This window comes from Garra rufa, chromosome 21, assembly GCF_049309525.1.
Source record: "Garra rufa chromosome 21, GarRuf1.0, whole genome shotgun sequence".
In the NCBI taxonomy this organism is placed as follows: domain Eukaryota; kingdom Metazoa; phylum Chordata; class Actinopteri; order Cypriniformes; family Cyprinidae; genus Garra; species Garra rufa.
The window spans coordinates 32,398,071-32,425,505 of NC_133381.1; the positions used below are offsets into that span (position 1 = coordinate 32,398,071).

At 37.5% G+C, this 27,435-nt stretch overlaps 1 protein-coding gene across 1 annotated transcript in view; it reads right to left on the reverse strand.

Moving 5' to 3' along the window:
* The window catches only part of ccdc88c (coiled-coil domain containing 88C), a 79,675-nt gene that overhangs the window by 39,950 nt on the left and 12,290 nt on the right, over positions 1-27,435 (reverse strand). The window contains exons 6-10 of the mRNA XM_073826600.1: positions 25,462-25,512; positions 25,324-25,347; positions 22,062-22,087; positions 6,590-6,659; positions 286-344 (exon numbers count right to left, since the gene is read on the reverse strand). Coding sequence (XP_073682701.1) covers positions 286-344; positions 6,590-6,659; positions 22,062-22,087; positions 25,324-25,347; positions 25,462-25,512 — 230 coding nt within the window. The remainder of the gene's footprint in view (positions 1-285; positions 345-6,589; positions 6,660-22,061; positions 22,088-25,323; positions 25,348-25,461; positions 25,513-27,435) is intronic.

Sequence of the window (27,435 nt, forward strand, 5' to 3'; positions counted from 1 at the left end):
GGGACTAAAAGTGCAAAAGTATGAATAAATAGGCCTGCACTGAATAGACACACGTGAGTGACAGTCCTCAGGAAAAGGAGGAGACATAAAAACATCTTAGCAAATCTAACCCAATAATCTGTTCTGGGACATATCTGGATGAATGCTTTTTTTTTGTAGCATAATGAGCGAGTTCATTTTCCTTTGGAAAAGCAGAGGCATGTCTGGGCATGGCTATGTGGATATGATTTCCTCCACTGGTCTCAAAATGCGGGTTTGGGATCTCTACTAGTTCAATCTGTTTACCTGAACAGCGCAGCCCAGAATCAGCAACAGCAGTCTCTTCAACTCCTCCATGCTTTTACCTGAGGGAATGGAATAATCAGAAATCACAAGAACTGAAAGTAAGATGCTATAAATAAAACAACAGAAATGAAAGACATAAACAATAATTTTAGCTAAAAAAAAGGAAGTTGATACCAAACTTTAACAGATACCCTTAGGTATGGCATAGTAATTTGGAATTTGTGTATTAAATCATTTTATGGTCCCACAATCCTAAACGACAACCCTGTTTAGGTATTGATTTCTATGGAAGCCAGTTTCCACCATTGAATAAATAAATAAATAAATAATTAATTAATTAATTAATTAATTAATTAATAACACATTTATTGGGACTTTTTCATTTTAATTCTGGCTTTTTTTCTCAGAATTGCAATATATATACTCATAATTCTGACTTTTTTTTCCTCAGAATTATGTGATATGAACTTACAATAGTGAGAACTAAAGTCAGAAGAGCGGGATAAAAACTCGCAGATTTTCTCTCAATTGCGAGTTTATATAATTCTGAGGAAAAAAATCTGAATTGTGAGATATAAAGTTTTTGAGGGGGAAAAAGACTGATATGTTCTCAGAATTTCAAGTTTATATCTTACAATTCTGACTTAACTTGCAATTGCTTGTTATAAAGTCAGAATTGCGAGTTCATATTTTAGAATTCTGACTTCATAACAATTGCAAGTTTATATCTTGCAATTCTGAGAAAAAAGTCAGAATCGTGAGTTTACAATTGAGAGAAAATAGAATTGTGAGATAGTCACAACTACCTTTTTTCTTTTTTATTCAGTGGTTTTCATAGATTTCAATGTTGTTAGTGTTAGCTAAAAAATAATTTTTTTGATGCTAATTGAAATAAAACAAATAAATAAAATAAAGTTTATTAAAAATAAATAAAATGACAAATGTTGCCTTGGCAACTAAATATTTTTAAAACAAGATTTAAAAAATATTTTCATAATTTATAATAAAAGTTGAAGTACTAAAATTACTAAAAATAAAACTGAAATAAAAAACAAAAGCAAAATTTTCTGCAAAATGATTAGCTGCAATTAATCGATTTAAAATAAAAGTTTGTTTACATACTATGTGCGTGTACGGTGTATATTTATTATATATACACATATATGTGTGTATTTATATATTATATAAATACGCACACACACATATATGTATATAGTTAAAAAATATATATTTATTGTATGTATTTGTATGTAAACACACTTGTATATATTTTATATTATATATACACATCTAAATATTTTACAATTAAATCATATTTTTAAAACATATTTTTCCTTAATATATACATGCATGTGTGTGTATTTATATATACACATAATAAATATACACAGTACACACACATAGTTTGTAAACAAACTTTTTTAATTGATTAATAGTGACTAATTGTTCTGCAGCCCTAAATATAAATATTACCAAAAAATAATAATCAAAATGACAACAGCATATTCCAAAATTACTAAAAAGTGAAAATAAAATTAAAATGAGAACACAAAATATAAAAAAATAAATTTAAAATACTAATAAACACTATAATATTATATAAGTCATACTAAAATACGACGATTTGTTTATTATTGAAACTGAGGTACCAGTCACTGGTCGCAAACTCAAAATGTGAGTAGCAATCCAAACCTAAATGCTTATTGATGCTTTTACCACAGTAACAATCATAGTAGCTATTGTATTTTGGTGGAAACTATGATTACCATGGGTTAAGAGAACTGTATAAGAAAAGTATTTTTCAGTCAAACCTCACAGCTAAATAGTCAATGCCGTCACTGTTTAAATATCACTCTAGCAGTTTGAATATTAACAAAATGTTCAATTTCACCTGAGCCATACAACATGAGGACAGAATGTGAGAAAGGATATTCTCTTTCTTCAACCATTAAATTAAACAAACATCCACATACAGTCAGCTTACTATTTAAAACTGAAGACATGAAAGGTTACAAAGCACACCAACTCTTTCACAATTACACAAAGCCTCTGGGATAAAGTTATTTTTAATTACTTTTTTTGAAGCTTATGTCTGTGTGTTGTTGAGTTTGTTTGTGTCTGGCAGTCTTGGACTAATAAATACTCTGGAGAGAATGGATTGGGTGTGGGGGTGCTGTCGTCATAGCGACCGTTTGTTGCTCAACGCCACCCCACCCTACAGCGTACCCCCTTCACACAGACAGCAGAGGAGGAGCCGTGGGGAAATGAGACTCTATTGTCCATTACAAGTGAAGCTTAATGCAAAAACACAAACATCAGAGAGCAAAACGTTGCACAGGTAACAATATAAGAAACACATACACAAACATCTAAGACCTCTATAAAGACTTACTGACTTCTGTGAGGGTAAATATATTCATTAAACAGGCAGTTTCTCCTGTAAACATTACTTCCTACAGCATTTCATGACCAGACTGTGGTCACAAGTAGCCCATTGAACAAGTATGTGCAGACATAAACTGCATGCAGGACAAAATCACAAGCAGAAAATGACACCACAGCCACGATAAGGGTTATTTTTGTATATGCAAAACCATTATAACGTATCCTGTAGGCAGCAACCATGAGCAGAGGAGGAAATCTTACCTATGCACACTCATAAATGTGAACCTGCAGATCAGAATCACATCTCAATATAATAAATGCCTGTTGTGCATGTCAGTTGTCTGTACCATGTACCACCTGTACCATGTGTACTATTTTGAAGTATAACAGCAGGTGTGCAGAAGTGATCAGGTGTCAGGGTGACATAATATAAAAACAAATTAAAGGCAAACCTTACAGTATACATAGTTTAGTATACCTCAGTCTGAGATTTATCAGCTAAAAACATTCAATATTATGTTTTCACATACATTTTGAGAGTCTTAAACTAAGAATTCAGCCCTGTTACATCTTATTTCACTTTATATCTTCATAATAAAATATGTCTTATTAATATAAAGCTGTTGTTTCCTACATAACAGTTCTATACTGTCAACAGCAGGATCCAAAGTAGAGGTCGACCGATATATCGTTCGGCCGATATATCGGGCCGATATTTGCGATTTTTTAATGTATCGGCAGATATCCGTGTTTAGTAGCGCCGATTTAAAGTCAGGCACGTCTGCGGGCAGCCCCGTCTTATTGGTGCGGTAAAACGCACTGCTGTGAAGGACCCCAAGCCAAAACTTTTGTAAGATTCAATAACAGTTCTGAGAGATAAATGTAAGGCTTAAATTCTGTCCGATGGCCATATATTTACTATACTGTATATTACTAGTAAACTAGGAAGTGTTGCTTTCATTAAGTGAAAGAAAAGCATAGAACCGTTGGGAACTGGCATAATGCTATGGCTGGTTAAAGGTTTGCTTGCAGTTAAGTTTAAGGACTGTAGTCGAAAATTATCAGCAGCTTGCTTGCCAACATATTAGCCCCAGTGTTATAAGTACTGTTTTATTTTTCCTGTATTGGAGTCGGACAATTTCACTGTGTGCGTGGGGTGGAGAAGGCGGCGGCTCTCACAAACAATGCAGCTTTGCGATTACTCCGCCTCGCTAGGAGACAGTGATGCACGGAGGGTGGTTATATCCACGGGTCGGGTAATAAAAAAAACTGCATTCTAATTACTTGTGGGTGGGTCGCGGGTGGATGAGATAAATCAATAATGATGTAAACATTAACTACATTTTCTAAAATCTGAACCCGAGTTATGTGGTCAGGACCGTGGCGCCAGCTTCCTTTTAAATATATTTTGATGTTTGCACCTGATGCGCCCCGCACCGTCCTCTCCGTCACCTCAGATACTGCGAGTTTATACCTATGGTCACGTCCAGATGTCAGTAAACGTTGTTTTTTTCAGCATGGATTTGGCTTAAAAGCATGAGTGATTGAGCCTATATAAGTGTGCAGCGATGTGCAGATCAGCTGTTAAAATGAACCATCCATTCATCATATCAGCATGCAAAACTAAGAATTAGAATAATAGTAATAGGAAGATCGTGTGCGGTTTGCTAAATCAGAGAAAAATTATAGGTGGCAGGCAGATTACACTATTGCCTGATTTTGCTTTATTTCGTCGTCAAAAGTAAGATTTTGCTCTCTTTTGTCGTCAGAAGTATTCTGAAACAAGTCACTACTGAGCCGCTGTGCATCTCCATTTAAACACAGCGGTGTTTCGTTTCAGAATGAACGTGCGTTTTTAAACAAATCTAGTGAAATGATTCAATTTCCCATTCATAAAGAGAGTCATTTGCTTTAATCAGGAATGAATCAGCTGATCGAACGAATAAAAATGAATGATGATTCAGTAATTAAATCAGTGTCTTGCCGCCATCTGCTGGCGTATCTGTTTTTATATTATCTGTTTTATATATTTAATACTTGGTCAGTTCGATTTGTTTGGTTAACTTTAGTTAAATCTTTTATTATAATACTGATGATGTTATGTTAAGAAATGATGTGCATCCACTTATTATTAGTGTGACATTTTAGCATGCAAATAAAGGGAAGAACTTCAAGATAACGGCCCTAAAAATCGGCCCAAAAAATCGGCAGCACATATCGGCCATCGGCTGACCCTGACCTCTAAACATCGGCATCGGTTATAGAAAAACCCATATCGGTCGATCTCTAATCCAAAGTCAGTGCTTAGCCCTGGGCTTGGTCCCAAAAAGCTTCCTCCAGCCTTTCTCCTTTCCTCCTGCCATTATAAGGTCCACAACACGCGTTTCCTTCCCCAGAGAGCCTGAACCCTGTCCGCACACCCCGTATCAGAAGGTGAAAGGGTGTTTATGAAGGCTGGAGTGTGTGTGTGTGTGTGAGGTGATGAATGAGGACGTTTGTTCAGTAGGGCGTACGTTTTGCTTTGGTGCACAGTTAAACCTGGTAGTAGGTGATTTATAGTCACTTTAGTGGAGATACAGCAACTGATCTAGATGTTGATAGTGGACTGATTCTACAGAATGAGTGTAAAAAATGAGCAATGATTTGAAGCAATGAATTCAATTTACTATACAATAAAATTCTGTAAACAAAAGACAAGTGGGTTTATTTAATTTAAATTTTTCTCCTTTCCCCTTCTTTGTTTCTCCAATTTCTCTTTGCTTATTTTGATTAAAACAAATTATAAGAAAATAAAATTATTTTCTCATGACATTCTGTCTCCAGGTTATGAATCTATGGCCCCATTGATTTCAACGATACAGAAAACACAGACAGAATTACGGAATCCAGTCAGAAAAATTGAATTCACTGTATAACACAGAGTGTCCGAATTTGCCAAATTTTGGATGAATAAATCAAAAGTAGGTCAGTAGACTTAAATCAAAATGTGATACAGACTAGTGTCTGTGAATATTAAGCAGCCAAAATATTGTTTAAATATGAATCCTGCATATTCTGTTTTAATACACACATACTGAAGCTTTCAGTCTCTGCCACCTCAATATATGAATGCATGATCACAAACAATCTCTAGAACTGTTCTGAGAGCCACTTCATGAGCATTTTACAGTTTCTTGTGAGAAAATCAATCGTCATATCATATACAAACAGAAACTTTTTCACAGCAACCTGTCAAAATAAAAGTTTGGCTTAACTTATATATATATATATATATATATATAATCAGTTAATTAGAAATGCTTTCGGTTATTAAAATATAATGTAAAATACAAACTTTCTGGAAAACACAATTTGGTCAAATTAAATCTGAATTTTAGAAAACAAATATCAAATACAATTTTAATAAATCACTGTTAAATTGCTTGATTCCTTCAATTAGACATGCTTTTTAATTAATATTTTTTTATTTTAATCTAGAAAAATTAAAATGGAAAAAAATTAATTTGGGAAAAAATAAAACTGATTTCATAGGGCCCTATTAATCAACCCTGTTATTATTATTATTATATTTCCCCCTTTATCGTGTCTTGTTAGGTTTCTCAGAAGGGAATAATCTTAAAAAATTTCAACTCTGTTACCAAGATTTTGTTTAGTAAAGAATTCAAAATTGGACTGTGTAGAAAGACCAGCAATAAATTAATTTTTGTATCTTATATTTTTTGTAACTCTGATCTTATAATTTCCAAATAAAACTTAAAACCATCTACAACATATGGTTTCATTGAACTTAAGATGGCACAGTGTGTTTTATTAACACATTATATGTTTGATAGAATTTAAAAATTCACTTAAAAATGGAAAAGACACGTTTTGTAGAATGAACTAGTGGCTTATTTACAACATTATGAATGAGTGATACCTGATAACGGGTCCTTGGCGATGGCCAGCACATTGGGCAGGTTCATGAGGATGAGCTGCTGAAGATGCTCCTGCGAGAAAACAAAAGACATGCTTATTAGCTATGTTTTTCGTTTTTATGCGATATTCCAAAATTCACATAGGTGGATGGAAACAGCTATTGTAAACAGGTAGACCACTGTGATGGCACCTTAAACATTTGACCCATGTAAAAAGACAACAGTGAGAGGCAAAGTAGGCATGGCTCAAGATGGCAGCCAGCCCAGGAGATGAACGGGCATCAATATTTGGGGTGAGGACCTAAAACAAGGTCGCTGGTAACGTGGGAACAGGAAACTCCTACTTACAAACAGACAGGCAGGAAATCAAACTGGAAATAGGAAACATTAGCAGCCCCAGACAAGGCATGTCTTGGGCGGGGAACATCAAATTCCAGCATACAGGCAAAATATGAGCTAGGCAATATTTAAAAAGAAAAAAATCTATCCAGAATTATAGGCACAAATGTCTAGATATGCAGGAGTGCATGTATGCCCATGTACAAATGGACTTGACTTCAGGCACAATGGCCTCCAGGGTAACTAAGCTCAGCAAAGTACACAAAGGACAAGACCAAACAGGTCCAATTGACCAAACCCTTCATTCCAAAACACACTTAGATAAGAGCAATGAAATCACTGACAAAATTACATACCTGATTTATTGTTTCTGCGCAACTGACAAGAAACTATTTTTCATTTTTGAAAGCTCAACCATTCTTTCCCACAGATCATGACAGGAATCCATGCATGTATATAGACTTTTTTCTTCACATAAAGCATTGCTTGTATATTAAACAATTTTTCTACTATAAATCCCATTATAACTAAAAATAGTCCAAGTTTTAAAAACACATGCAGAGTCTATTTTTCTTTCCATTCCATTGTGGTTTGTCTGGTTGCTTTTGAATGGAAAAACACATCTTGCGTAAACCAGCCTGATTATAGAGGCCTGATTAGACAGGCAGCCCACTGGCTAGTCAATCTTTAAAATATGTAGTTCTGCTGTAAGCAAATGGACACACTCTAACCCAAGTGCATGGCTACACAGCTAATGAGAAAGTGTGCTATCCCATTTGACATCATCAAGCCTGGACCCCCTGCTGACAACTCCATCTCCATCTCAGAGTAGTGGATCCCAGGGGAGGTCTTTGTGTGTAGAGACCAACAGAGATGCGACCCTCATCCAATATAATAGAGCCGGCCCAGCTGAGGCCGGGGCCAGACCACACTGCCTTTGTCAAAACAGAGGCCTGCGAGCATTCCTTTCTTTACTGCTGTGCTTCTCACACATGCTCATTCACAAACACTGAGAATACTTCAAAAGTTACAAACCCATAACTCTCTTTTATGTTGTACTTTATCCATAACTCTATAGAGCGCTGCAGCCAAAAGACTTTTAATGCATCAATTTTAAACAGCAGGTCATATGGGTTTTCGAAAAATATCTCTTTTGAAGTCTGTAACATAGCTATGCTTTAATGTAAACAGTCTGCAAAGTTGTTCATCAAAAAGCGCATGATTAATTATAGGGATGCTCCGATCCGAATCGGCCGATCATTTGCGCGTTTTGTCAGTAAAGCCGGTTCTGTAATCAGCGGTAAATGCCATCAGGTGCGTGATTTCACGTTGAGCCGTATATACTACACACAGCCGTTGTTCACTGACGAGCTGCGCACATTCACACTGATAATGAACATGGATGTGCGCAGCTCGTCGGTAAACAACGGCTGTGTGTAGTATATACAGCTCAACGTGAAATCACGCACCTGATGGCATTTACCGCTGATTACAGAACCGGCTTTACTGACAAAACGCGCAAGCATGATCGGCCGATTCGGATCGGAGCATCCCTAATTAATTAACATATTGTCTCTCAAAAGAAGGAGTCGACTCAGAGCTGCCTTAAAGGAACACTCCACTTTTTTTGGAAATAGGCTCATTCTCCAACTCCCCCCGAGTTAATAAGTTAATTTTTACCGTTTTGAAATCCATTCAGCCTTTCTCCTGTTCTGGCGATATCACTTTTAGCATAGCTTAGCATAGATCATTGAATCCTATTAGACCAATAGCATCGCGTTCAAAAATGACCAACGAGTTTCCATATTTGTTGTATTTAAAACTTGACTCTTCTGTAGTTATATCGTGTACTAAGACCGGTGGAAATGCAAAGCTGCGAGTTTCTAGGCTGATAAGATTCCGGAGTAATAGTCAAGGAAGTTTGCTGCCGTAATATGGCCGAAGCAGGCGGAGTATTATCAGAAATGAGTTCCCAGCTAGTTTAGCATTTGCACATGTGCTGCATGGTATTACTGCTCCTGCTTCAGCCTTATTACGGCAGCAAACTTCCTTGACTATTACGCCGGAATGGGAGTGTAGTTCCTAATCTTATCAGCCTAGAAAATTGAAGCTTTGCATTTCCACCGGTCTTAGTACACGATATAACTACAGAAGAGTCAAGTTTTAAATAGGACAAATATGGAAACTCGTTGGTCATTTTTGAACGTGATGCTATTGGTCTAATAGGATTCAATGATCTATGCTAAGCTATGCTAAAAGTGATATCGCCAGAACAGGAGAACGGCTGAATGGATTTCAAAACGGTAAAAATCAACTTATTAACTCAGGGGGAGTTGGAGAATGAGCCTATTTCCAAAAAAAGTGGAGTGTTCCTTTAAGTCATCATATTTTCGAATCTTCTGCCCGTTACCGATATACGTCACTGGGAAACATATTAGCATAATTCCTGCCTGCCCACGAAATACAAACACTCTGACCTGCCCACAAACACTTCCGCTAGTGTTCTGCACTGTGAAAGCAAGTTTGTTTTGTTTTCATTGTTAAAAGATGAAGATGATATATATTTATTTCACAGATTTATGGATTTATTCCACGATACCATAGCAATACAATTCGAACCTTTTGTTGTGTGCTCGTCATTTTAGAGCACACAGAATTGCTTCTCTAGAGAAGAGAATTGCTTCTCTAATCTTGGTGAGCTCAACACTGGAATTGCTAAACACTTGCCAATGACAAATCTGTTTCTTCTTTATTTGGACCAACAAGCATCTCCAAACCACAACCTGTAAGTACGACTGATACGTTATGTGTACATTTTCAATTGAGTGCTCAAAATATAATTTTTTTTGTCTTAATATGTGATGTATACCTAGTGCAGCTTTAGGTTACCAGGTAAACCACGATATCACTGAAATAGTTCTAATGTTTTTACTGTGAAATCCGGGGTGTAAAACACACACTTTTTGTCAGGGTACCCCTGGTAAATTTGTATTCCAGGGGCTAAATATGACTTTATTGGAGTCACTTCAACCCACGGACATCAAAAACAGTTGTGGACTTGGCAACGCAGATGGTAGCGATCACTAACTTGCTTAAAGCTATGGTCTACAATTTCAAAGATTGTTCATTATTAATAACCTCGTTTAGATGCTGGTTATGGTTCTACAGTACAATCCTAATAATATAAAGAGAAAAAAGAATGAAAAAAATCCATTCACTCTATTGGGTGTACACCCGCAGAGAAATTGACCAATGTAAGCTGTCCGGCCGGACAGCTTACATTGGTTAACTGCTCTCATCCAATCCCCTGCTCCACTCGCGTCTCCACCCCGCCCCCTCCTGCGACATGAAATTTCGCGCGAAATTAGGCAGCATCAACTCAGCAATGGAGAAAAACCAACAAACAGACAGCAGCAAGCGGCCCCTGCTCGCCCCAAACGTCAAGGTTGGAAGAAAGAGAAAGTAAATTGAGGAAAGAGCAGAGATTAAAAAAAAAAAAAAAATGTGAAAAACGCCGGACTCAAAGCCGAATCAATATAGGGTCCACCATTGCCCGTTGGAGGAAGCTTCAGAGAAACCTTGGACTTAAAACCGACGCTGACATGGCTGACTTTTTGTTTAGCAGGTAACTTAAGCATTTATTTATACTTTTATGGTGTGGTGTATTACATAAATAGCTTTTTATCAGTCTGACAACATGATAATGCTACCGGTCTGCATTGTGGAATGTTAGCCGTTCAGCATCGCCTATCGCGGGTCAAAGTAATTATATTTCTTGAAGTGCTTGACTATTTCAGTATGCCTAACGTCAGCGGTTTTCTGTTCGAGCCGATAGATAGAACATTGCATGTGTTGCTAATCTTGCATGTGCGTGAACTCAAACGTGTGCCTCTGAGCTATTTTGTTAGGACAATGGTGACATTGCATTGTTGATGAAGCAACTACGTTCAAGTGTCGAAAGTTAACTTTACATATGATGTGTCATTAGCGAGGTCATTAGATTGAAGCGACTAAGCAATCCGACATCGCACATGGTACATCTCTGTTCCATGTTTACTCCTGCTTGACTTAGTGACGTTGTTCAGGTCGTTTCCCGGTGGGAGGGATCAGGTAGCACAGAGGGGAGGGGTGTGCGTGTGGAGGGGCGGGATGAGTTTTTTAAAAATTCAGGCTTTCTCGACTGATTTTCAACATCGTAGACTACAGCTTTAAGTACTCCTCTCTGAGCCAATCACAACAGGCTTGGACAGCTGACCAATCAGCGCAGAGTAGGCTAATGAATGGCAGGGGTTTACAGAGAGCTTGACTATGCTCAAAGCTGTTTGAATGAACTGTTTCTAAATCATTGACAAATGACTATATATAAATCTATATTCTAAGAAAATTACAATGTTTTCTGACCTAATTTAAAACGTTTTGTAGGGGACTCAAACACAGTATTAGGACACTTTAAAAATGTAACCTGCTCTTAAAGGCCTTCTAGTGATAAGTTAATTCATTGTCTGACAAACTCTTTGAATTGTTATGAGACAGTAGCTGTGTTTCCATCGCCCAGTTTTCATGTACATTTTAAAGTATCACACAAGAAATGAACAACAGAAATGCCAAATTTGCCAAAAATGTTTTTATGCTCACTTGAGGTCGTTCTTGACTTCAAGTGAGTTAATGCAAATAATAAAAACGTGTTTGCCGAATAAAAATCTACTGACCCCAAACTTTTGAACAGTAGTGTATATTGTAAGAAAAAAAATCTATTTTAAATAAATTCTGTTCTCTTTAACTTTTTATTCGTCAAAGAATCCTGAAAAAAAAGTATCACAGGTTCTAAAAAAAATATTAAGCAACACAACTGTTTCCAGCACTGATAATAAATCAGTATATTAGAATGATTTCTGAAGGATCATGTGACACAGAATACTGGAGTAATGATGCTGAAAAATTAAGTTTGGATCACAGAAATAAATTCATTTTATAATTTATATTAAAACTGAAGAACGTTGTTTTACATCGTAATAGTATTTCACAATGTAACATTTTTTTCTGTATTTTTGATTAAACAAATGCCTTGATGAGCATTAGAAACTTTTTTAAAATACATAAAAATCTTACTGATCCTGATCCCAAACGTTTGAGCAGTATATTTAAGCATTTACAACCAAACAGCAAATACTGTTCAATAAATATATCAAACATCAAGTGATACTAATATATCTATAAATGTGCAATGTTGACCAAAATACCAATAGAGTACCAATGTATCATCCTTAAAGTGTAGTCACGTTAGCGAAAATTGTGGGCAAAAATCTCTGTTGTTTAAACGTCACACAGAAATCACTTTTAAACCAAGCAACCTTCAAGTACAAGACTTTTAAATCAAATTGAAATGGCTTGAAATGAATTTTGCCTGTGGAAATACCCTGAAGAACATTAAATGTGACATCTGTAGATTTAAAGACTATTTTTGCAATTTGGTATTTGCTTTGTCCTTTAAAAAGTTTGAGAAGCATAAACACCATAGACTGACACTGTTTAAAAAAGAGCAGCATCAACATTCTGCTAAAAGTCTCCTTTTATTGTCCACAAAAGAAACAAAGTCAAACAGGTTTGTATGGGTGAGAGTTTGCTTTTTTTGGTGAACTACTCTAGTCCAAGTCTATTGCTTTGCAATGCATTTATGCATGGGCGTAACATCAGCCACCCTGCTCTCTGCATATCAACATGTGGAAAAAAAAAAAACTAATGTTTCTTCTTTTCACTAAACGCAAGACAAACTTTAAAATCCACTTGAGTAGTCTTGACGTTTCTGTATTTTCATGACCACTGATGTAAGACCACTTCTGAGATAACTATGCGCAATGGAACAAGCAAGGCACTCTGGGAAGAAACCTAAGTGTTTCTGACTGACAGCCAGTCTGGTGTGTATAATTACATAAAGGAGCACGTTTCAACCTGAGAGGGGGAAAAAAAGCTCTTTACGGTGTTTGATTCGACAGCTGCACCATGATGGGGTGTGTACACAAGTGTCACGTTAAGCATTCTCTCCATAAACACCTCATTCTTTAATTGCCAGTTAACCTGATCATTTCTTCGCTAAATTCAAGCAGGCTAATTACTAGATTTGAGTCATATGCAAGACGAGGAGGCTTTCGTGCCAGCGTTAGTATCTGGTTTCAACTAACAGCTGAGGATGGAAAAAAGCGATGAAGGATCAGTTAACGCTTCTTGTCTGACAGAGACGGGCTTAGGGAACTTAAGGTGCCTACACCATTTTAGATACATTACAACTGTTGAAACTAATGCAAATACACATAAAAAACAGGGAAGAACTGTAAACGTAATGTCACCACAACGACAACCTTTCATCATGGTTATATGGTAACAAGGCGACACCGGTCTGGACCTGCAATTGCATCATTACTGAAAATGACCTGCCTGAAGTAAATTATTGATGGGCATGTATCCATATCACACTGCCAACTAGGTGTATGTCAAAAGACTAACCTCACATATTTTCTCTAAAGCCCTTTGAAAACCAAATGACTATTAAAATATCACACAGATTACATGAAATGGTGGAAACTCAAAGTCAATTTTGATTTCAGACTGAGGAAATATGGGAGGGTTGATTTTGCTGGCCTCCTGAACCTCACTCAGCATTTTTTCCACTGTAAAATCAGGATGGCAAAGATAACCTCAGCACTTTCACACTTCATTACACCACAGGAACATTCACAAAAATGGGTAGCTTGCCATAGGTCTTCATGAAGTCATTGTGCAACTGGTCAGAATAGTTGGAAAGTTTTATAGAAACTTTCCTGAGGTCATTTCCTCTGTTGCTGTGTGGAACAACGCCTGAACGGTAAAGTGGGACAGGAGACCTACGGCTCTGGGGCTGTTTTCACTGAGGTACAGCATTACAGGTCAGTGCGGTCAACACAAGATCATTATTGTGAGTGTGATTTGGCATTCAGAATGGTTTGACACAAATCAGTCTAAACTGATATTAAAAACAACCTTATTTACCTCATTTACTTTCTTAATAAATGTCCCTGCTCTTATCATGCCTGTTTCATCAGTGCAGAAAAATAAAAATACTTATTAGTTAACTTAACTACTTAAAACTTAATTAGTTTTCCCACATTTTCACTAACATAACCAAAGCTGTGTGGACTGGAAAACATAATGTTAACCAATTATATAATACCCTAACATGATTGAATCTAATCAAGTTTTATCCTACTTCCTGCTGTTTCATTTAAAATGTCAAAATACAGGAGATGCATTGTAAATGTACTCTCATGTATTTAAGTTATGTTACGGTGCCTTGCAAAAGTATTCATACCCTTTTATTTTTTTCCAAGTTATTGTGTTGTGTATGTTAAATTATAGAGACAGCCTTAATGAAAACCCAGTCCGAAGCATTCAGAATGATTTTTGCTCTTTATGAAGATCCAGGACTAAATTGCATCTACAACTGTTTTCTGGCATATTAAAAGTGATAATGTCAATATATAATATAATGTTTTTGAGTTATAGGATATTTTAATAACACAGCTATGTCAGAATTATTCAACCCCTATTCAACATTGCTGTTTAAGACAGTTATTTTTATGGTCAGGAACAAAATTGTCTTAAAACATAATTAAGCCTTTACAAACTTATTAAAAATGGAATTAGCTTGGGGTGTTACACATAGTATACTCTTAGCCCATGCATGTGCTGAAGATGAGTAGCAAATATGGTAAAGTCAACAGAGCTCACGCAAAATCAGTAGAAATAGAGAAGAAATCAGAAGAAATAGTTTGCTATATTAGAAAGTCTAAAACTACATGAAGATGTCTAAGACATTACAAATTCCTAGAGACACAACTGGCAGCCGTATTCCTTAGATTAAAGTGTTGAACCAGAAAACCTTTGAGGGTGTTGAACAAAAAAGCACAATATCATAAAATGTTTGATCAGATCAACTGAGGAAAAACTTGCAATGTACAGCTAAAGACTTGCAAGACGACCAGACAATAAGAGGAAAAACATTTCAATGCCATGTAAAAGAAGAACACAAGACAAGTACGGTCTTCATGTTGAGGAATCTTGCTGAATACCATTCTTGACCAAGAAGAACAAAAAGGCTGCCTTGAACATGCCAAAATTCATTTGGATAGACCTGTGGTGTTCTGGAAGAATGTTTTATGGAGTGATGTGTCCAAACTGGAACTTTTTGGATGTATGGATCAGAGGTACGCCTGGTGAAAAATGGCAAAACTTATAAGCCGAAGATCACCATCTCCATCATCAAACATGGAGGTGGACCAGTCCTGTTATGGGGTTGTTTTAATGTAGCAGGAAGTGGAAAACACGACCATACAAAGGATATCATGGATTTATTAAAGCATCAGACCATTTTGGCAAACATTGTGATGCCTTTTGTGCAATGTCTGAAACTAATAATCAATGGACTTTCCTGCAGGACAATCATCCCAAAGTATACATCCAAATCTACTTACGCTTGGTTCAAGGATCAGTCATAGAATGATTTTAAGTGGCCTTTTCAGTTTCCAGATGTAATTCTCATTGAAAATACATGGTTGAATTTGAAGCAAGCAGTGGCAAAGTAAAAACCAAAGATTATCAGTGATCTGAAAGCTTTTTCAGGGGAGGAATAGCCCAAGATTCCAGCAGAAAGGTGACAGAAGCATCTAAGCACTTCCAGGCAGTGTTTATTGGTGGTTTTAAAGAATAAAAGATTCTACACCAAATTTACTTTCAGGGGTTGAATAATTTTGAACATGAATGTTTAGAGCCAATTTGATTTTTCTTTCATTATTCATCAACTTACGTTCTCAGAATTACTCAAATGTGTATTAATAAACTTTCTTTAATAGTTTACTGATGCCTTTGTTGAATTGTTTTCACAAAATATTGTTCTCTGCAGCAAAAATGTCTTGCAGGTCAAGGGGGTTGAATAATTTTGATTGCAACTGTATGTATATGTATATGTATATATATAATTTTATCACAATATAAATTTTTTTTTCTGTCTTTTTGAACAAATAACAAATGTCTTTTTGAACAAACTTCATTCAAAAACACATTTCGAAATAATTATCAAAAATACTTGATGTTTAGGGCACTTCTTGAAAGGACTCTTCATCTGAGAAGAAAGGATGGAGGGAAAAAAGGGATGTGGGGAGAGAAACAGCAATGGGACTCCTTTCCAGTAGTAATAATCAATAACACAGCAGTGATGGAGCTCTAGCATCGACACATAACTACAAATCAGGCTTCTCCTTCTGACTTCTGAGGAGCAGCAAAGCCCCTAGAGCCTCAAGGAACATCCAGCTTCTTCGACAGATTCTCCTCTGCCCAATTAGACAATAACAGAATCCAAAAGGGTCTCAGAAAGTCCAGTTCTCTATTATTTACAAATCAGGGTCACTGTGCACATACTTACTGCCTGTAAGGATGTTGTGTTGGAATACAGATTCAAGTAAATATTTGGACTGATGGGTAGAAAATCAAAGCAAAATGACCGTTCGTGTTCAACACAATACAAACATGACAAGAATAGGCCAAGCTCAGATGAATAGAAATGAGTAACAGGAGTATTCAGTGCCATTGTGTTCCAGATGGAGGTTGCAGCCATCACAGATACAGGAATGAGGAAACAGTGCTTCACATGAGAAACCGGAGAATCTTAGAGACGGACTCTGCTACTGGACAATTAACAAACTTACACAGAAGACTCATTTCACTAAACCCTCAACATGTTTTCAGATTTCTAAGTTGATTATTTACACATTTTTTAAAAATATGAAGTAATTTTAAACCATGAAATCAAATGTCATTACATTACATAACTCGCCACAATAAAAAGAAAATCGTTCTTTTGAATTCTTCTATTACATGTTTTACAAACAAGGAACAATCATTCCAAAATTATATATAAAAAAGCCACTGACTATATATTTTTTAAATATTTCACCTGAAATTAACAAAATTAATAAAGCTGCTCTAAAAAAAACTTAAGGAATGTTTCTGAATATTTGAATAGCTCATTAGTTATTTCTTTAAAGTTTGTGCTGTCAGTAAATGTGTCTTAGCACCTGGGAAAACGTGCAAGTTTCATTTTCTAATTTTACACTGTAGAAAACTGAGGCAAACACCTCCCACAGTCATAACTGCCACAAGTATACTGGTACCGAAATGGGGCTGATCAATTGTCATGGTGGTCCTCTCAGATGAGTTCTTCTATGTTACAGTGGCCCATATTGCAGTTGTGCCTGAGGGTTCTTCACTGAATATGCAATGGAGAAAACCACAAATGATCGATATCTAATTCACCAGACCAAGTCACGCCACATGTTCACCCTGGGCTGTGGTGAACATGCTCATATAGAAAGTGTCTATGTCTGTTTATAACTGTTTGTGTTACTGAAAGTGAAGGTCAATTTCACCAATTTTGTGGCCCAATTTTTGTCTCTACTTGGTGACCCAGTGTTCTATATTCACTCTAGTGTGGAGTAAACCACATTTGACTACAGTTTTGTAAATGAACACACACCCATACGGTAGCCAGTTTTAAAATAAGCCCAATCCACAGAGTTCCTGTCCAAACACAGCAGGCAACATTAGAACCTACAAAGTTCTTTATATTTTCAGAATGTTTTCAAAAGCTTAAAATACTATGTAGAGCCATAAATTCACTGTTTAAACGATAAGTTCACTTCCTGAATAAAGACTTCCTGATAATTTACCATGTCATCCAAGATGTTCAGTCGAGTGTCTTTGTTTAGTCGAAAAAAGGAAAACATTTCATATAATGGTCTTCAATGGGAATCAACAGGTTGAAGGTCAAAACTGCAGTTTCAACGCAGCTTCAAAGTGTTCTACAACTGTGTACTTTTTAACCACAAATGCTCGTCTTGCACTAGCTCTGCGACGCACGACTTCAAGCATTAAGTAATCACATTGGAAAGGTTCTTCGTCTGTGTACTCTGGTTCAAAAAAGCAGAAAACTCTAACTTAAAAATCGTCTGACATTGTTTTATCTTTTTTTGTAAAGGTTGCTTGATTTTGGGTCACTGGGTCGGTACTTCCACCTACATCATGCGTGATCTTTCCAATGTGACTATATAATGCTTGAAGTCGAACTCGTGTAAGATGAACATTTGTGGTTAAAAAGTATATACATTTTAATTTTTATTTAGAAAATGCCCTAATGTTTCGCTAGACAAGACCCCTTATTCTTTTGCTGGAATCATATAGAACTCTTTTAAGCCGTGTTCACACTTGGCGTCTTTTTTGACAAGAAAAAGTTGACTAGGGCGTTTTTTTAGTAAAAAAAAAAAAGCTGTCAGCGTTCTGTTACAAAAAGCAGCCGAGTGCGTCTTCTGTTACTATAAGAACAGCTGCAACAGTAGCGTAGTGCTGTGTGGTGAAGAAATGTCGAGAAAGAGCCTCTTTGTGATGTATATTATGATAGAGTTGTTTACTCATATCATACAACTCCTTGTGCTCCGAAACTAGTTTATCTACCGGCAACTTCTCCATTTTTTCTTGTTGTTTTTGTTATGGAAACGATAGGTCCCGCTACTCGCTTGTCATTGGTCAGCTGTCAAAAAAGCACTGGACGTAGGGCGTTTTCTTCAAAAAAAGTTCAACTTTTTTCAACTTAAAAAGACGCTCTGAGCTGCAAAAAAAGACGCCAGCGGTGGCGTTTAAAAAAAGCGCTAGGGCTTTTTTGAAAAGACGGTTTACTCCATAGGATTAGAATGTAAAACAGACGCTGGCAGTTTGAAAAAGGACGGCAAGTGTGAACACGGCCTTAAGCTGCATTGAAACTGCAATTTGGACCTTTAAAGGGGTCATCGGATCCCCATTTTCCACAAGTTCATATGATTCTTTAGGGTCTTAATGAAAAGTCTATAATATACTTTGGTTAAAAATTCTCAATAGTAGTGTAAAAAAACAACCTTTTACCTTGTCAAAATCAGCTCTGCAAAAACTTAACTCATTTTAAGACATGGCCCCTTTAAATGCCACAGAGCTCTGCTCACCCCACCCCTTTCTGGGATTATGAGACGTAATGTTTACTTTAGCAGCATTTAGAGGCGAAACTTGCCAACAAGCAAATTAAGTAAGGCCATTCACAAGGATGCATAAAAAACCTTTATACTCACTTCTGCTGTGGGTGAAGCTGTATTAGGAACGATTATAGAGTCGTAAATAGAGTCGATCAGGATTAGGGTTGGGAATCAAAAATCGATCCCGATTCTGGAATCAGATACTTAAGATAAAGAATCGGATACTTGTTATAAAATTAAAATTTCGATTCCTCGTTTCGATTCCTGGGTGCAATTTTTCATCTAGTGATCTGCCAGGACCTTCCGCGCGTTCAATCTGCCAGGACCTTACATGGTAATGTAAACATCAGTCGATAAGATGGATCGCGGTAAGCGTTTAAAAGTGTGTCTACGCTTTGTAAAAACCGAAGACAAATCTACCGCTGCACGCAAACTTCATCTTAGAGATCCTCAAGGGACGGATTTTAGTCCTGCGCCCGCCCGCTCCAAAAGGAATAAACGTTATTTCGTCCTGCAAAAGCCCACAGAAAAGTAACTTATACCCCCGCGGGAAAACAGGTATCTACTTCATCTCTTGGCTGCATGAAACAAACCCTCCCGTTAATGTAAAGGCAAAGATGATCGGAGTAACAGTAACTAACTCGCACGTGCCTAATGCATTTATTCTTGTATATCGGAGACGTACATTAGGCACGCATAAGTCCGCTGTTGATTCACAAACTATTCATGCTTTCGGGGCTCTGATCCATAGTATTTTTGTGTGAAATTTCAAAATATTTGCATAATTTTCAAAATTAATGTCCTGTGAGTTTTTTATAATGAATGCTTACCCATAGAGGTGGATCTTGTAAGGGTCAGTGGTGTTTATGCACATATGAGCACCATCATCAACAGATTTACAATTACTGTATTTTTCATTTATATGTTTATTTTATAATAAATACAAACAGAAGATATTCGGTCACTTAAGAGTACTCTGAAGTTGTGAAGAAAGTCTGAATTAAATAATTTAGGTGCTTTAAATCTGTATATGTATATTCATGTTAAAAAGTTAGAGCAGAGGGTTTTCTTTTAAATTCAAAAGTATAGCTTTAATTTAAAGTTTGTTTGAATTTTTTTTATAACATGCAGGAGAAAAATAAAAAGGCAAAACAAATGTCTAGGTTAATAAAAAAGGTTCAAAAATAAACAATTTTAGAGGACATGTCAGGCATAGGGGGGCCTTGCAAAATTGACCCGAGAAGAAGGGGGCCCTGATATAAAAAAATGGTTGAGAACCCCTGTAATAAAATAATATGTTGCAAGCTAGCACTGAAAATAAACATGTTTGATATATTAAATGTTTGACTTTTGTGTTTATTGTTGTTGTTGTTTTTTACTAAATTGGAATCGAAACTGGGAATCGAAAAGAATGGGAATCGATAAGTGGAATCGGAATCGAAATCGATAAAATTCAAACGATACCCAACCCTAATCAGGATCAGCGCTTTTCTTTTAAAAATGAAAGTAACGTTTTCCTCTGCATCTTCAGTAAATGACGACTGCTGTTTTCATTATTACATCCAACAACAGAACACCTCATTCGCTCAATTAGAGACATTCTTGTCTGCACCTGAGTCACACAATGGCGGTCGGAGTCGGACTGTTTCAGCTCGGTGAGGGCGGGTTTAAGATAAGACGCTCATGTCAATCTACTATCTGGGAGTGGCCTCTGACGGTGTGCCGTTACACCGACAAGAAGCTGAGAATGACCTGATTTTAAAAAGGCGATATTACCTTTAAAGATTAAAAAAATACTACTGAGTGGATATTTATCATTGTAGGGTGGTTGTGTACACACTTTAAAGGAGAAGTTCACTTCCAGAATAAAAATTTACAGATAATACTCACCCGCTTGTCATCCAAGATGTTCATGTCTTTCTCTCTTCAATCATAGTGGACTTCTATGGTGCCCCTGAGTTTGAACTTCCAAAATGCAGTTTAAATGCAGCTTCAAAAGCCTGTAAATAATCCCAACCGAGGAAGAAGGGTCTTATCTAGCGAAATGATTGGTTACTTCCTTAAAAAAAAAATTACAATTTATATACTTTTTAACCTCAAATGCTCGTCTTGTCTAGCTCTACATGAACTCTGTGTATTCCAGTTCATTACAGTTAGGCCATGTCGAAAAACTCCCATCTCATTTTCTTTTCCAACTTCAAAATCATCCTACATCGCTGTTTTACCTTTTTTGTAAAGGTTGTTTGATCTTCTTTGCATGTTTACTTTAGAAACACTGGGCTGGTACTTCTGCAGTTATGTAGGATTTTGAAGTTTATTATTTTTCGACATACCCTAACTGTTTTGAACCGGAATACACAGAGTTCACGCAGACAAGATGAGCATTTGAGGTTAAAATGTAAAGAAATTGTAAATTTTTTAGAAAACAACCAAACATTTCACGAGATAAGGCCCTTTTTCCTTGGCTGGGATCGTTTAGAGCCCTTTGAAGCTGCATTTAAACTGCATTTTGGAAGTTCAACTCAGGGGCACCATAGAAGTCCACAATATGGAGAAAAATTCTGAAATGTTGTCCTCAAAAAACAAAATTCCTTTTCAACTAAAGAAAGACAGATATGAACATCCTTGATGACATAGGGGTGATATTAGAGATTGTTGTCGACAGATACATCATCAGAAAGAAATCTGGCATTTAGTACTATGTCTAAAGGACATTTCAAAGGATTTCTGTTTTCCTTCACGTTTAGAACTGAACCTTTGGTTCTTTTTATTACCCCCAACACACAATATAGCAGTTGCCAGTCACATTGTTTCTGATGTAGGATGTGCAATTTGAGACCCTATTCAACCTTCTATTGGAAGAATGTGTGGGAGTCATAAAAGCTGGAAACCACATAAAGACCAAGACGTCAACTAGTGTCCAAACAGAGGAGCATTAATATCAGCTGCTAACAAGTTAGCAAACGGTACACAAAGAGCACAGGTGAGCACTGCTGCCATGTGACACATCAGTCAGAGGTCATGCCACCACTTCCTGTTTCGGAAATCTTACAGCCTTTGTGATACCTCCACAAAGCACTGAAAGATCACAAAGAACACCATAACAAAGCATACATGATGTATTCAGGTCATTTTAAACACATAATTTTAGAATAAACCCCTAGTGGCTTAGAAATGGAAACCAAATTCCTACAGGCTCTGTATGTGCGGATACACCAGCTTTCACTTCCTATTGACTCCGAGGGCAACAGAGGGACAGAAGGGAGAGAGAGAGGCATTCCAGACTCCCTGGCTACTCTCATTGACCTAGAGTGCCACACCACCTCCCTCTTTCCCCCAATTCTCCATTAAATAAAAGCAGCCTGGTGGAACCTCCCCCCACTTCTGTCCCATTCCAGAAAGGTAGAGTGACCACCACAGCAGCTGGAGCAAATCTGCGTAGATGTTCAGATGCTGGGATCTCTGTCTCCAAGCAGCCTAGACTAACAATAAACCCAACGGAGGAGAAAGAGACTTCTTGGCTTGACCCAGAGAATCTTGGTTGGGGGGGTTCAATCATTACCTTTTAAAGAGAGCTTGATCTTTGACCGGAGGGCCACAGAGGACATGTTTGCTACATTTGTCACATTTGGAAGCAACAGATGTCCATCAAAGACACGTGGAAGGCTAGAAATGCTCCATATGGCAGCCAATAAACAGAGAAACCTTCAGTCTGGAGTTATCTGGAGCAAAAACAAGGACCAACAATAGAGACACAGACACAATCCCTTAAAACAATACAGGTTCAGCCATGACCTCATTTATGCAAAAAAAAAAAAGCATATAAAATGCGGGTATGTCCATATACAACAATAGGATGCTGACGATGTATAACGGCAACAAAAAAGTTGGGTTCAAAACAGGGTGGGCGATATAACCAAAATAGAGTAATTTAATTTCATGGTAATGCTATATCACAATATAGCTATTTTTGCTTTAAATAAGGTCTATCCAATATCAACATTATTGATACCATACTACTAGCCTAAATTTAAAAAAGAAGAAGAAAAAAAATTAAGCTCACTGAAGACAAGTAAACAGTCAGCGATTAAATAAGAATAAGAAGCTAATTACAAGCAATATGACAAAGAACTACAATAGAATAAATAAATAAGAAATGCTAAATACGTTGTATAAAGCAATCAAAATGTGTAAAAACACTGCATACTGCAAAATGACTTCTCTTTCATTGCTAAATGTGTTTCAACTGCTTAAAATCACTTACACTTAAACTGCAATGCTTAAAAATGCACACAAATGATAACCGCAATAGAGACATTAGTCGAAAATCTCTACAAGTTGACAAATTTCTACCAATTAATCATGTCTACTGGTATATCACCCACCCCTATTGTCTTGTCAGAATTATTAACTTTTTGTGTACTGTTGATGAAGAACAGCCCACAAAATACTACTCATTTAGCCAATTTATAAGGCACCAAGTTTGTCAAAATGGGTTCCATTTGGTCAATCAACAAAGTTGAGCACTTGTTCTGTGCATCAGGTGCAGAACCTGGCTATAAAAAAAACAGATGCATGAGTGCTGCCAGCATTGCTTTAAAGGTTGCAGAAGTAGAAGGTCAGCTTGTCAGTGCTCAGACCATATGCCGCACACTGCAACAAGTCGGTTTGCATGGGCGTCGTCCCAGAAGGAAGCCTCATTTGAAGCTGGCTCATAAGAAAGCCTGCAAACAGTTTGCTGAAGACAACCTGTCCAAGTGCATGAATTACTGGAACCATGTCCTGTGGTCTGATGAGACTATAAAATAAACTTGTTTAGCTCGGTTGGTGTCCAGCATGTGTGGCAATGCCCTGAAGTTAGGAGTACCAAGAAAATTGTGTCTTGCCTACAGTCAAGCATGGTGGTGATAGCATCATGGTATGTGGCTGCATGCATGCTGCTGGTACAGGGGAGATGCAGTTCATTGAGGAAAACATGGATTTCATTATGTACCATACATTCTGTAGCAGAACATGATGCTATACCTCCATAAACTAGGCCGAACGGCAGTTTTCCAACATGATAACACACCACCAAGATGGCAACTGTCTTGCTGAAGAAGCTGAAGGTGATGGGGTTGCCAAGTATGTCTCCAGACCTGAACCCTATTAAGCACCTGTGGGGCATCCTCAAGCTTATCCTTAGCTCCGTGAGGAGTGGAAGAGGATCCCAGCAACAACCTGTGCAGCTCTGGTCATGCCCAGGATGATTAAGGCAGTCCCAGACAACAATGGTGCTAACACAATACTCACAGTACTCACTTATTTTGCCAGATATTTTGACAATAATGGCTGAATGTTGAGTCATTTTCAGGAGACAATAAATCTATACTGCTATACAAGCTGCACATTGACTACTCTAAAATTTATCCAAGTTTCATTTCTATAGTATTGTCCCTTGAAAAGATATTCTAAAATGGCTGCTGAAATGTGAGGGGTGTACTCACTTTTGTGACATACTGTATATCTTCCATGTTAATCAGGAGTTTGCCCTGTCGTGATTGTGACGACACTCAAGTTGGAACCAGGAAAACCATAAATAGCATCACGGATGTAATGAAATTCAAAGTACATTTTATACTGTGCAGAGCAATGCATGTTAAGAAACTGTGCAAACAGAAGGTATATATTTTGATTGGCTGTGATCTGCAATTGCGCCATGCCCTAATTTTGTGTTCAACATGGACAAACAAATTACTTGTTGCCAGAATTAGGGCTGCAACGATTAATCGAACGATGTTGTGAGGCGCGTTGAGTCAATGAAGCCGGTACTTTGATTAGTAGTAAATCCCCATCACGTGCGTTCAGCTGGAGCGGCAATTCAAACACCCCGCCGTAAATCACTGACAAGCCACGCCAAATCACGCTGAAAATCGAATTCGAATTCAAATCTGACCAGGACAAAATGTAATGCCCATCCTTTGCTCTTAATATTGTTATAAAAGCACTAAAATGCAAGTGACAATGAAATATATATTTTTTTCCTGAACTCATGACATTGCAATTACAACTTCCAACATCATAAGTCGGAAATTCCCACAAATACTCAAAGGCAGCATACTCTTGACTAGTTACCTCATTCTGATTTTACATTACAGCCTTTCCCAAGCCTGGTCTCCATTCTTTTGCACAGTGAGTGAACTTATGATCTCACTAAACACGAGAAAACATGCCGTGCCAAAGTCTGCTGTAGCAAATTTTCCTCTCTACTAGCTTGGAAATCCATGGGTAAGTAATTGGACAAGTGATTGTCACTTTTGTGGCAAAGTCTGTACCTTGCATCTTGTAACCGTTCAGCACTGGCAGAGATGAAAAAGAGAGGCAGAGAATATGGGACTCACAGTAAAAGAATGAGAAAAAGAAAAAAGAAAGTTTTAAAGCAGTCCAGGAGGTTTTGTTTTGGGGTTTCCCACCACAGCCGGTGTCTGGAGGGGGTTTCCTGTGTTCAGAGGCAAACACACGGCCTTATAAAGGTAATGAACAACAGAGTGTATGTTCATGATGGTCTGTGTGAAATTAAGTGAGTGAGTATGTGAAAAATAAGTCAGGCATTGCAGGAGCCTAAAGAGGTGCAACATCTTCACTCTAAAGTTCGAAATTATAAAGTGTAAGGCCAAGATGACTGTTCGAGCAGAGCCCAAGGGCTGCTCACGAATATTGCAAAAGGGAAACTGTACACCTCTGGGAACGGCCATGTCATGCCCACTGTAAGCAAGCAAACAGAAGAACAAAGAGCTAGCAGGATAGCTCAAAGAGACACCTCCCTTCTTTCAGATCCACGGTGAAGAGAAACCTGCAAAAACCCGCCAAGTGTGTGAGGAAGACCAATTCAACACACGGTTGTCCTCGTTTACAGGGCTTGCGTGAGGGTTATTCACAAATTCTACAAATGAGTCTTAACCACATCCTTTAAGACAGCTACGACAGCGAACTGAATCAAACGGTGCAGATTGTACATGTGGCAACAGTGAAGAGGGGGTTTTGCTTTTACAATATTGCATGAGGAACGCAACCACTTACAGATCAGCAGGGAATGCTCAGACTGTCAGGCTAGCAGAAAAGAGCGGGCTAAGGGGGGCAGCCCTCAAACCTAATTCAGAAACTAAAACAGTTGGCACTTCACTGTCCAAGACAGAGCTGTGTGATACATTTTCAAATGAATCAAACTCTAAAACAAAACATCTTTGGCTGGATGTTCTAACATGATGTTATGTGCTGCTGCGGTCCACTGCGGTTCATTAGTCACAGGCCCTGGGCAGATCAGGCCACATGTCTCATGTTCCAGCTCTGAGAAGAGTCTGCTTACAGGAGCTCATACTCACAACGACTTGCTCTCCAGACAATAGGCAGGGAGGAACCAACATACTACCCCTCCCCTCCCCCCAGAGGTTCATTGTTCCCACTGTCTGTTGCCCTGATCTCTGCGGTGGGATGCTTTCTGGTTAGCAAACAGTCGGTTTTGAGCTAATGTAATTGGGTGAAGGGAGGCACGACTGTGAGCCCCAAACTATAGTCTGAACAGATTATTATACATTGTCAATTCTTAGATAAAACTGGGGCAAATCTGGTCAGTGCAGATTAAATCACCCAATGTTAGGGTTTAGGCTTAAACCTAAATCTAGGCTAAGCTGTGAGAATGTATCATTCTGGCATTAAGCACTGGAGGTGTGTAATCTAGAATCTCTTTCATAACCAAACGCAAGACAAATATTTAGAGTCTAGATCAAAAGTCATTAGAAACCTTCTAGTGCCTATCATTAAACTGTAAGATCCAAACTTAAGAGGGTGTTGTTTTTGATCTAGCCAGGCTGCGGTAGTCTGTGAGTGATCACATGCCCATATGTTTGTCCAAAGACAACCAATTGAAGGGATAGTCAACCTAAAAATGAAAATTACCCCATGATTTACTCACCCTCAAGCCATTCTAAGTGTATATGACTTTCTCCTTTCAGACAAATACAATTAGGGTTAAAGGGGTCCTATTATGCTGTTTATTGTGTTTTGGGGGTGGTTCAAAAATGCAGTATTTTTCACATAATTTACCTTATTACAATAGCTTTCTCCCCAGGCTGGCATAAATGGCTTGATTAGTTGTGGATTTGATGTAGGTCCGCCTTCCGAAAAACAAAAAAAAAGTGTTGTGATGGGTTATCAGTCCCACTGCATTGCAATTGGCGAACAGCTTAGACAACGTTTTAGTACTGCCACGTCCCTTTCCAAAGCAGCAAGTTCCGTGTACAACTGCACAAGCTAGATTAAAGTGATTTTTACCTTTAAATATGGATTTTTTTTTTTTACAAAAACACACGAGATCGCTAAAGGAGGCTTGTTGGTCCTATCGTCAGCCTGCAAGATCGCCGATACATGATTTTATCATTATTGTGCTC